Genomic DNA, 13,109 nt, shown 5'->3' with positions numbered 1-13,109 from the left:
ATTCCCCTGTTAATTGAACATTAGCGTGCAGGCAGGGGCTTCTGTAATGTTCTTTCGAAAAGGAGAAGGGCAATGAAAATCATTTCTTTTTCTTCACAACACTAACCTCTCATCCACTAGTATTTCTTTTGAAATGGAAAGCGAGCCTCCTGCACCGTACGCTCTCATGTGGAATTGCAAATGCTGTGACCAGACACAGATGTTCATTGGAAAGCTATCAATTTAAGTGTCATGCATGTATCTGGAAAACACTTGACGAAGATCGAACTGTAATGACATTCGCACGCAGTGACAACTCAGTCCGTCCATTTTCAACACTTGTCATTTTTATAACCCAGGAGATTTTCCTTTTTTACTGCAGCAAAAACTCATCGCCCGACTCGGTTTGGCTGTGGAGAGGTTTGATTGCGCAGGTAATGATTTGGAAGTTGCGCATATGGCTGCACGATGTGTAATTTCACTCGAGCTCCAAAAAGTGTGGCAAAGAGTGGAGAACTGGCACAAGTGTTATCACAGATACAGTCTCTAAAGTAATGGGCCTATCACGCCAGCCGCTTGAAGTGAAAGATTTATGGCGGTGGAAATATTTAGCATTATCTGTTGTTTAGCAGTTTTCGTCCTTCCATCTATCTGGGTTGTTTTGTCCTCTGGAGGCTTTTTGGCTCTTCTCTGCAGGGTCCACCTCTCCCTCTGTGTCAGTGGGAAATGTTATTGCACTTTCTCCTTGGATGATGATGTTAATGCATAATAATAATACAATTTCTCCTTGCTTGCCTAGTTTAACTTTACAGCCTCCTCCCCTAATAATCAGCACTAATGAACCGTAGCCTGTTACGCCTTATTTACCGGATGTGTAAGTGAGGTGTTGTTTCCTGTACCTGTTTCTTTGTTAATTGCTTTATCCTGGAAGCTGGTGGACCACACCTTTACAGGGAACGTGTTGTGCCATTGTTGGAGTGTGAGTTCTTTTATCTACCTTTGTTGAACACACTTATTGTAAGTCGCTTTGGATAAAAGCGTCTGCTAAATGACCGTAATGTAATGTAATGTAATGTAATGATATAGTCAGGATTGTGTGGTGAACATTGTTAAAGCTGCAAAACTTGAGGTTTACAAGTAAACAAATGCACCCAATAAGACAAAGCCTTCGTCCTAAACTGAGCTGTAAACATAAGTCTAAAAATCTTCGTATCCTCTTCATGGCTTTAAGCAAACTGAGCTGAAGTAACCAAAACTAAATTACCAAAAATCCCCATTTTCTTCTTCTACAAAGTTTTAGTTTGCTGTCATTCTGCTCAGGATTTAATCAAACATACTGCAGGTGTATTACTATTATGTGAAAAGGTAAAATACAAATTTACACATTAAATCTACTGATCTGCCACTATTTCTTGCACTTTAAGTAACACTATATAACGCTCTAAACACCTCTAAATGATTTCTGCTTTAAATACCTGATAATAATTAATAATAATGATAATAAGGATAATAAAAGTAATCACTTCTCATTATTCCAGCCTTGAACACATACTTTGCCATTTAATTCATAAAGTACAGTAGTTTAATATAGTGGGATTTGGTGTTGACCTTGTGTCCGTCTCATCACAGAATTCCTTTTGAGCCTTTGCTTTAAAGTTACTATGACAAGTAATTTAGACTAGTTATGTTTAACATATTAATTACTGATGTGATTTATGATGTCATTTAGTAACATCTCTTTCTTCCTTTAACCAGTATTTGTCCTCATTTTAAAGGAAAGCTTGTTTTGAAGCCACGCATGGACATGAAAATTGTATTTCACTCTCAAAAGAGGGACTTACGTTTAAGTGAAAGATTGTCCCTTTTGTCCAGACTGTGATTTATTTTGGCATTCCTTTCACTTTATACCCATGAAGCCTTCTATTTCCTGCTCCGGCAGCAGTTCTGTTAAGCCCAGACGCACTTTATGCTGTTTTGTTGTAGTCCACTCTCCTGCCCAATCAAACCAAACTAAAGGAGCACCAAAAGAAAAATCCAGTAAATCCTCTGCTGCAGAGACTCTTTTTCCCTTTTATCCTTTGAGCAAAGAAGCATCTCTGAGAACTCCCACAAGTATGCAGATGCCTGTTATATGTCAAGATTGATATCCACGTGAAAAGAAGCACCTCTTCACATGATTAAACATAATTTATCCTTTTAACTACACAGCATCATTGACCTCCCAATCTCCCAGTGAGATTGCTGCAGCATGATGTGTGAGTCTCTGTGGCTCTTGTAGACCCAATTAGCCTTAGTGGAGTGTGATCTGTAATGATTGTGAAGCAGCTGGCCAGTACCTCATCAGTGATCACACTACTCCTACCTGGCTGCGTGTTTGATTAGGACCCTTCTCCTCTCGTCTTCATCTCCCATGATGATGAAATTTCCACTAAACTCTGAATCAGATAATATTTCTTCTATCTTCAGCTTTGGAAAGGTTTTTTGGGTTTTTTTACCAAAAGATCTTTTAATGTGCATCCTGGTCTCTGGCTCACTCAAGCAGAGGGCTAGAGGCTTTGATTCAGGGCCAGGCCTAATTTGAGTCCAACAGGGGAATGTAGTCAGCTTTATTCATGTTGCTGAGCATTTTTCTAAGCTCTATTAAACTATAATATCACAATGCATCGCTCCCTCTGTGGCTGTACCGTTCAAAAAATAAATCCAAAGTGAACTGTCAGCTAATGTGATAGACAAATGTGTTTGTTTTTGAGTCAGCTGGCAGACGTCTGTCATCGCCACTGGACCGTATTCAATCATCCCAGGGTTACAAGTCTCCGCTGAACTCACCACTTGATTTCATTTATCATCCGCCTTGAATCATAACAGACCTGTCACTCCTGGGTGGCAATGATAAGCTACTTTAGATGCTCCCACACGCAACAGAATCAAATCTGTCCATCTAATGACTCGCTTTGGTCTTTCATCTCTGCCGGCCTACAGCCAGAGCCCTGCACTCACACTCTGTGCCCCCCGCTGAATGAAGGGGTCAAATCATTTCAATCTGGGTGCGACAGAGTGACTCCCTGCATCGAGGAGTGATCATTGAAGTCACTCGGCAGATCGCTGCTGCCCTCTGCCTGTGAGGATTTCAGCTATAATTGATGACAAACGTCCCTCCAAAGATGTAGATTTAATGATCTCTGCCAACGTTTTGGATAATGCATTCTGCTCTATTATGCTAGACGGAGCTGGCAGAGATGCTGGCATATTTAAGAGGGAATCTGCAGATCTGTGCACGCCAATGTGTTGTAATTTCAAATGAGCTGCCAAAACGTTGAGCTTTGTAAATGTTATAGAAAATGAAAAAGTATTTCTGGGCCAAAGATCCAGTTTCCTCTTTGGTATTTTTCATTTGAACTTTGCAAAAGTCCAACTCCTCCAACTTTTCCTGAAGAAGTAGAGAGGATTTCTATCTCTTTGACCTGTCTCGGTCAGGGCACTTAATATTCCCTGGTTATCACATTACAATCATAAGCTATAATCTATATTAAAAATAGCTGTTTGCTCTGCGCTCCCTGTGGTGCAGTGTATTATCTGGCTCTCTCGGCGAGCTCAGTGGGCTGCCAGACCTTTTTAATAGTACAGGCACTTCTTATGAAGACGTACTGGAATACATCTGCTGCTGGGCTTATCATTTGGAGAGGCTCTGCTTTAGATGAAGTGAGGACGTTGTTTGAAACCTTGCCCTTTTGTAGGTCACTCTTTCTACCTCCTCTCTCTTTCGCCAACACACAAACACACACACACTAATACACACTATCTGCCACCGTTTCCAAGGTGTCCCTTTGGGATAGACCTCAGCACTTTATCAAGTTCCTGTTCCCCCCCTTCTGCAAATTATGCTGTGCCATGATGTGTTTTGCTTTTTTATGTTAATGCATCCTATCAGCCAAGGATGTGTCAGCATAAAAAAGTCTGCTGCTACCCCCGCTCAAATTCAGATTACCACATTACCCGGACTTAAGCAGGATTAAGTTGAGACGCTATAAATGAACTTCACCTTATTCATTAAATGGAGGGCTCAGTCAGGATAGAACAAGCCAAATCCATTATGTGTGCCACGCTATTAAAAGAGTTTTATTTAGCAGTGATGATGTAAGGAATAGTTCATCACCCTGGTTTGCTGTCTGAGTCAGCAAATTTCAGGGATTCATTGGTTCTGAAAAAGGGGTTCAAGGTTGGCATAATTGATTATCAGAAGTTTGGTGGACATTAAGACTCCCAGGGCTGAGGAGCAGTATACTAATCTTTCATCCCAAACAGGGTAACAAACATTACGTGAACGTGATCAACAACAACAATCATGGTCAATGAGAATTATAGTGTAGAAAATGGTGTATACTGTATTTGAATACTGTGTAAACCTCACTCCTTCCTAGAGCTCTCCTTTCTTTTCCCTCCAACATAATCCAAAGGTTAGAGAGATTTTGTTTTTCTATGATACATTAATTTGCTGCCCTGTTAGATGTTATTTTGTTTGTTCAAAACGAAGCAGCCATGTGAACAATTAGACGCCTCCACTTAGGAAAGTTCACTGAGTTGAAACTGACCCCTGCTATTTCACAATGATTGTCAGAATAAAATTACGGCTCATTGTGCATTATAATTATTTCCATTAACATTCCAATGACCCGTACACATTAGTGGCATTTGATGAGAACTGTTCTGCATATTTGTCCATTTTTTTTAGACTCTTTAGCTTTGAAGATGAGAAAACTCCAACAAAAGTGTTTCCCAATTAGTTTGATGGGTAAAAGTGTTTGGATATCTTTGTTTTTATGGTCCTGGGTCCTACATATATACCTTTTATCCAAAAACATCCAAGTAAAGTCAATTCTTCAATTCAAGTCTTGGAGACGTTGCACCGCTCATTCGAAAAGCTTGAAAGTTCTCAGTTTCAGGAACAGTTGTGTCATGAATACCCATCAGTCTTTGATAGAAGATGTGATTTTTCCAAGAAATTTGTCAAGAGATTCACAGCGTTATAATAAATGTGTCATCATGTTTTAGATTTGTGCTAATTGTACCACCGGGACATCACACACACACACAGAAATCTGCTGGTGAAACGCTCTATAAATGGTTCGTTTCAACCATCAGAGACTTGAAGACGTGATATTTTTGGGGCTTTTCTTTTCACAGAAGTAAACCTGCAAATGTCTGTCTCATTGACAATCAGTACACAATAGGGATTTCTTTAACAGAGACCTGGATTGACCTCATTTTGTCCACAAATGTTACTTACACCCTTCCTCACCTCAATAACAGTTAGATGACAGTTTGATGACACTCTGGCCTCATCTGCCCTCTGCAGGCTGTCCAACAACCAGGGCACCAACATCCAAATCCTGGGCACTACCACCGTTCTCATGATCTCCAATGTTACCGAGGAGGATTTTGGGAATTATACCTGCGTGGCGTCCAACCGACTGGGAATCCAGAACGCCAGCGTTTTCCTTTATAGTGAGTATCTGCACCAGCCTGAGAATTAGTGCGCTGCTACATCATCCTCACCAGAATATGCACAGAATGGCAGATTCCTGTTCTCCAGGGAATCCACCAACTCCAAATATTAATAACACTTCCAGCCCTTTTATTCTCTCTAAGATATCACAGACTGCAGCTTCTGTCAGGTTGTATTATTACCCCGCCAAATCCACAGTGTTCTGCTCTTATTCAACTTATAGTAAACTCTAACATGAACCATAATGAATAATGTCTTTTTCTCAGCTATACCTGTCATTGAAGCTCTTCATCAAGCTCTGAATACAACAATATAAAGATAGTTTCAGAGCCTTATACTTTGTTCTGTTATTGTTTGTATTCAGTATGTTAAGTCAGTAATCCTTATTATCTAAAGACAGCAACGGATTGATTGATTGCCATTGAAAATACCTTGAAACGGAAGCTGAAAGTCGTTGTAATTTTAATTCTCTTCATTAGAAATAAAAATAATCTACAGGAGAAATTTAAGCTGCCTTTTATAAGCATTTGATACCAATTCTGTGTGACTTCACCCGTCTGAAACGTCTTTTTAATTCTTGCGGTGCTGCACGGGCTTAGATATCAGTGTGATGTATCAGATCCATCACACTGTCTTTAAGACACTAAACCCAGCATTAAAGGGATCAGCCGGGCTTCCTAGCGCTCATCCTTTAATGTCTCGTTCTCCTTGTCTATAAAAAGCAGACCCACCGTGAGACCTCACACTCCTGAACCTGTGGCGAGGTTTGAGCGTTCTATAAATCACACACACAGGATGTAAAAGTCGCGATACACTTCCCTCTGTGGGTTTCAACTTCAGCGATGTATCTGTCACGGGCCAACACACCTTTTAGTGACATCACAGATTCGGGGTGTTGCCTTCAAGGGTTTACCGCACAGCGCGCGCTGCACTGTGAGTCAGTAGCACAACATGACCACCAGATGTCAGCATTGCTTTCTTAACTTCATGGTTTTGGATGCTGATTTGGATGCTGCAGCTTTTAGTTATTTACACAATTTTATGGATTTACTAATACACTTGCAGAAAAATTAAGATAATTGATAGTACTTTGTTGTATAGCACCTAAAATAAAAATCACATTTTCTTGAAAAATGTATCATTCAATCACATATATTTGATTGATCAAGAAAACAAATCATCTTATTAAACTTTATCACTGAAAACAAAGAACCAGACATTTTTTTGTAGGAAAAGCATTGATTCCTATGGAGTTAACTGAACTTAATCAAAGTAATTCATTCTCAGAACAGAATGTGATTGGCCAGTTTACTCTTACCCATATCAGACCGCTACTTCATATACTGTAGATTTAGGCTTTACCCCACTAAAAGAGATTTAAAGGTGCTGTGTTTGGTGGGTGACACAATGGAACAGTCCATATGTTCCGGTCCACCGTTCTCTAGGAGCTTCCATGGAATTTCTCACATTTACAATCAGGGCCAGACTCAGACGCAGCACTAGAATTATGCTCCATGATCAAACTCTCCATTCATTGAAAGATCACTCTACAATCTCTTCTCACTTCACTTCACCTTCAATCAATCATTTCAATTCTTTACTATAATCTCTCTCTTTATCTCTCTAATCTGTCTGTGTGCAGGACCCGGGACAGGTCGAGACATCAGCGGCTCCGCCTGTGTATCTCAATCACTGTGGCTACTCTTGGCCTGCATCGCCTGCCTTTTCTTCAAGTGTTAATACCGCAGCCCTCCTCTTCCTCCTCCCTGGCCTTTTCCTCCCCCTTCTCTATCCTTCTCTACAACTCACCAACATCCTTATTGCTACCTTGTTACCAACTATACCACTCCCCCCCCTCCCCCCCGGACTGTTTGCATCATGTTACAAAAACCTTACCTGCTCTGAAGCACTGCTTAGAGATATTAAGAAAATCAGTGGGTTATGAATAAAATGATTAGTTTTAAGAACAACAACAAAAACAGTGAAATGAAGGACAGAACAAGCAAACAGTTCTCTTTTAAAGAATTGCATTGTTATTTTTAATTTGTATGTATTTCCTTGTTTATGCTATATCTTGTCTTTGGGGTGTGGATTGGGTTTGGGATTTGTTGTATCTTGTCTTAATGGATATGAAGTAGAGATGCCCAACTTAAAGGGATCTCACAATCATTTGTCTCTAGCGGTACTAAAGATGTGAGGTATATTTCCTCTTATTCCCACAATTGCATTATTTAACTTAAATTGTATTGATAGATTTAACCAACCTCTTAACCAGCGCATTAATGAACAACAAGCAAAAGCATCTGCCAAATATCAACTAACATATGCAGAAATCAAAGGGAAACGTATTGCAGCCTGTAAGATGATTCTGCAACAGGAATTAGAGCTTGATTATACGTATTAAAAACCATAATCAGATGCTATTAGACTTTAAGACATAAATCCAGAGACATGATCTTGTTTTCCAGATGCACCAGTCACTGAGGATGTACACAGTAAATAGAATAGACTTGATCCTACTGAGCTAAACTATACAGATGAAATTAGATGCTTTGTTGATACGTAGATCCTCATTCAGTGGCTTGGCAACCACTTGCCTTTCTCCAAAAGAAAACACTCTTTCCTTTACAGCAGGACTCCCACTTAGATCAACACAGTAGGTTATAATGATGTGTACTGTACATAGTAAAATTTTGTATTTCTCTATACGATTACTTGTTTTGCCACTGTAACGAGAGGAAACAGCAAAGATTTCTTGCAGTGTGTGATGCTTGTATGATGACCAACCAACCATAATGTGCAATTTGCCTGTGATGAAGGCAGACAGCACCGCATTTAGCTACATATACCCTACGACCATATACAGTGTTTGCTTTCCGTCTATGAGTTTTAGGATCATTCTTCTAAACTGCTGGAATTTGGATAAAAATGTCTGACACCAATGAATGAGTTGCTTTTTTTTCCTTTCAAAAAAAAAAGAAAAGTGTGTTTTCATATGAATTGATACAGGAAAATTCACAATATATTGATATTGAGGTTATTTTTTATTTCCTCTGCTTAATTCATTTGAGTTGTGTATATATACAGTGTCCTTATATTATGAAAAGAGAAAGTTTATGTGTCTGTATTTCCGAGAAGGTATGCAATTTGTAGGTCTCCTCCACTGGCGACGCTGCTCTATTATGGGAAATGACTCCCTTTAGGGAAAAACGATCTAGCATTTAAGAAAAAAAAAACAACAATAGTTTTGTGCAATTATTGCATCCGTCCTTGAGATGACACAGTCGCTGGCTTACATTTAGGGAGACGAAACATAATCTTCAGATTGTAATGTCATGAAAGCTTTTACGTACTTGGAATTTAATATGAGAGCAGCAAAAATGAATACTGAATGTTTATTTCCCTCTATGGTTCCATCATGGCCGTAATGCTGATGGGCCACTCACAGCATAATACCGTTATAAAATCCTGTCCCAATGGCAAGTCATTTTCTCATCCTGATTGCTGACCTTGTCCATTGATTTCTTTATGAATAAAATGTTCAAATTAACACTGGATGCATCGATATTTTCTAACAATCGCGGCATCTTTGAATCAGTGTTATTCTTTCTGCAAAAGGCTCAGAGGTTATTGCTGCTGTGATAACCGAAGTGACTCCTATCACTACATCGGGTGCACTACTAGCTTTTGAGTTTGACCTAAGGTGACTTAATCGTCTGGATTTCACCACCCCAGGCCAGATGCTATAGTCAAGGATGTGTGTACGCGTCTCCATGCTGGGACAGTGCAGTACTGTAAAACACACATGTAATTACTGTCATCATTGCATTAAAGACTTTTTTCCGCTATTTTCCAATTGTAACTGCTTCTGAGGCCACGGCTGCGTGACGTTGTAGTGTTGATGATGGCATCGAATCCAGTCTAATTTTCATGTGGGTGAACCTGTATTCATAGTGTTGTACAGCGGCGGAACCAGGCAACAATTCTATCAAACTAAGTAAAATATTCCAACAATCTCCGTCAGTCACACGTCATATTCTCTTACAATTGCTGTTTGCGTTCTATGTGGAAGCAACCGAAGAAAATTCAAATAGCTGCTTGATTTTAGGAGTTCATCCTACGCATTTTTGTTTATTCTTTACAACGCAGCAACTCTAACCTGACTCCTGATGTTTTTCTACTATCCCTCCGCGCTCTTTTACCGCTTTTTGCCACCTGTCCGCCTGTATTTCAGGAAGACAGTTTATTAGCAACTGTTATCTTCTTACTGTAATAAGACGTGAATGATCTGGATTATCTGAAATAGCTCGTTACGATGGGTTTGCATGAGAATGCTCTGTGCTTGTGGTTTCATTTCTATTCCACTAAGTCTGTCTGTCTCACTCTGTATCACATAAAAAAATACCTCAGGGCAGAGCGAGGTTGGCCTTGGGCGGTAATTGGCACAATCTCAGCCAAACTAAAATGTGTTTTGCTGGAGGAATGTCCACAGAGACCCTAACAGACTCCCAGAACAGGGCCAAACACCATCTCCAAATTATGCTTGGAATATATAATTGGTCAAGTTTATTGCATCCGGATCATTTGTGTTGAAGGAAGTTGACATAGTTAAAGGATTGCGAGCTGAAAGTGTAGAAAACTTTTGTCAGTCAGTGGATTGTCGCATGAGGAAAACTCGGCCAAAGTTGATGTTCAATCAAGTTAAAGGAGGACTCCACTCATTTACAGCTGTGGTTTTCTATGATCCTCATACTCTAAAGTTACATTTACAAAAACAGGCAGAGCCTCAGATATCTCCATTTTAGCACAGTGCCTCCCCATTAGAACCAAATGACACCTGTCTCCATGGATACTGATGGATGGCTCACAGTCGCCAGTTGTGATCTATTATGTGTTGTTTCTTTGCAAAACAGTGAGTAGTCTACAGGATCGATGCAGATCAATTCAGACACACAACATTTTTCTCCGGCTGTTTTCACAAAGCAATTAATAAATCCAGATTTAAAGTGTAAATTCAGTGGAGTCCTCCTTTTGAAACAGATGTTAAAGCCATGGAGCTCTGGCTTGTGTGTAAAGCAGAGAGACTTGAAGAAACCTGGCCATGTTTTGCTAATAGAGAGACCAACAAGCCAGCCTATATGTAAACAGCAGCAATCAGCTTTCAGACAGATGTGGAAGACTGTGGATAAAGTTGCATAGTTGAGCATTGCCTTCAAAAACATGACATCGCATCATCGCTTCACTGTACAAAACTGGCTTTCGTATGTGTGCGCGTGTGTGTGTGTGTGTGTGTGTGCGCTCACTTGATGATCATTGTTATTAACCTTCCCGAGGCATGAGATACACGATGAGTTGGACAAACAGTTACAATACTTTCCACTTCTGATTTAAGTTTGGATTCTCTTTCTTTCCCTCCTCTGTGTGTATATACAGTATGATGTTTGGACAGTAGAATGTTGTAAAGTAAGCAAATCCATAAGATCATGTTTATACAACTCAACATTAGAAAATTTACTCAGCAAATGTATCTATCACCTTTGTAATTCCCTCCCTTTGACACTGGGAAATTAAGATTCAGTCATGAGTTGCGACACAGCGATGTTCCCATTTTTTTCTCCCCGCCCCCCCGATTTTACTTTTCTTTATTATGGCATAAGGTAATTGCAGTCGGTTTCTAAAAAAAATTATATGTAATAAAGGCAAATGAGAAAATGTTCATAACAGAAAATAAAGTTGTTTGAATTCAATGTTCTGTATTTGAATGTGACTTGAGATGTTGGGGCAAGTAGGCTCTTTTGGAGCTTGGCTTGGAACACACGGGATCTTAACGGTACTGTTGTGTTTGTCACCATGTAACATGCAAATAAAATATGTATTGTTATATTCTCTCTCCGAGACATTTTTGTCCTTATAGTTACAATCGTTCAGATATCTGGCAGCAGACGTTTTACAAGTCTTTCAAAGCAGCTTCTTCTCTTCTGGGTCAGTGGTGTTGTTGATACTTTAAGCCGTTGGCAGAATTGCGTCGTTAGAATGAGTAACATTTGACGTTGGTCGTTCTGACTTCACCAACTCATCCAGGACTGCTGTGTGATCCAAACGACTCTTTTGTGACTCTCGTGTTACCCAAAAAATACATGAAATTGATGAAAACCATCTATTAAATATTTGTGTCCTTAAATGTATCATTCAGCAGAAATAAATGTTCAAGCATCCATAAAATATAAACCATAATCTATCTCCTCGTGAGTTAATCAAACTGTTTCAGTCATGCAAAGTAAAAGGAATTGGGTTTCTAGTTAGCTAGACTGTCAATTCAATTACATTTTATTCAGGCCATCTGTTTGTCTGTACTTGCTGTCTGTTGCTGATAAGGAAAGTCAAATATTATTAAAGTTATAGATAAATAGTGTACTCTATTGCAAATGTCTAGCACACAACCATTCATGTAGACTCTGAGGCCTAGAGAGCCAAATTGTGTATTTGGAGTATTTGCTAGATTTTGAAACCTAGTGCAAAATACAATATGTACATATTTTAAACCACTTGATGGCGACAATTCCAGTTACCTTGAAGTACTCCTGCACACTCCACCTGTATGAACTTACATACAGGTGGATTGATCCATATTCTCAATCATGTAGTTCACACTACTACTATATATGATTGAGAATAAGTAATATATAAGCTTAATATACTGTTGATCTAACTCAGGTATTGTCGGGTAATCATGTCAGTTTGACTTTTGGATTGGATGCTCGGTTAGAGGCACGACTGTGTCTGATGACACATAAAGGCACCACAGGCACTGAAACACAGCGTGCAGTTCTCTTTGTGCAGTACAACACCATGGTAACGGTGGGATCATGTGATCCGTACTGCAGTAAATGATCTGTCCACAAGGTGTCACTACACAACAAGGTATGTCTCGTTTCTACTGCAATATATAGAATGAAGAGGCCCCAAATTACTGTGCAGCATTATTGAATTCTTATCTGCTTATATTCCCACTCCAGCTCAGATAATATTTACAATATAGCAAAAAAGTAGTTAACAAGCACTTGGCTACAGGATGGAAGGAATTGACTACTTTCTAAGCCTGTTGTTATCTAAAACGATGCTTCCCCTACTATATTCCCACGGGAGCATTAGAAATTCATTGCAGTGGGTTTATTGTCTGCTTCAAACTCCACTGTAAGGATTTTTGTAATAATGATTTTTCGCAAAACATCACTTCACCAAGGTTAAGACCAACTTTTTGGAGTTTGAAGTTAAAGCAGGGGCACTATAAGAACTACATGCAGTTTGAAAAACACTATCTTAGACTTAGATGATAATGTCAGAATGTTGCTTCTGCTAATGAAAAGTGTAAAAGTAGTTCTCGCGATTTATTGGCGTTTGTCTTAGTGTATACTAGTGTGTAGAAGTGAACGGAACTTCAGTGTCAGCCTATGAATGTCCTCCTCCGCCAATGTCATGATACAGTTGATCTCTTGAAGGCTTTAAATAAACTCCACAGTTTATGATGGTAATTGGCACATTTGCTTTATTTTGAAAACAGACATTGAAACCATTTTTATTTTTTCATATTTTTTCTCACAAGTTTGAACTTCTTGATAAGGTTGAA

At 39.3% G+C, this 13,109-nt stretch overlaps 1 protein-coding gene across 1 annotated transcript in view; it reads left to right on the top strand.

Moving 5' to 3' along the window:
* Window positions 1-10,309, top strand: part of lsamp (limbic system associated membrane protein) — a 169,953-nt gene extending 159,644 nt beyond the window's left edge. Inside the window, exons 7-8 of the mRNA XM_076141820.1 lie at window positions 5,333-5,481; window positions 7,125-10,309. Coding sequence (XP_075997935.1) covers window positions 5,333-5,481; window positions 7,125-7,222 — 247 coding nt within the window. The 3' untranslated portion in view covers window positions 7,223-10,309. The remainder of the gene's footprint in view (window positions 1-5,332; window positions 5,482-7,124) is intronic.
* The last annotated feature ends 2,800 nt before the right edge of the window (window positions 10,310-13,109 follow it).

This window comes from Genypterus blacodes, unplaced genomic scaffold (assembly GCF_046128005.1).
Source record: "Genypterus blacodes isolate CSIRO-AG114 ecotype Tasmania unplaced genomic scaffold, CSIRO-AGI_Gbla_v1 ptg000003l_1, whole genome shotgun sequence".
Classification (NCBI taxonomy): domain Eukaryota; kingdom Metazoa; phylum Chordata; class Actinopteri; order Ophidiiformes; family Ophidiidae; genus Genypterus; species Genypterus blacodes.
Note: the sequence above shows the minus strand (reverse complement) of the source record. Positions and strands in the feature narration are given on the sequence as shown.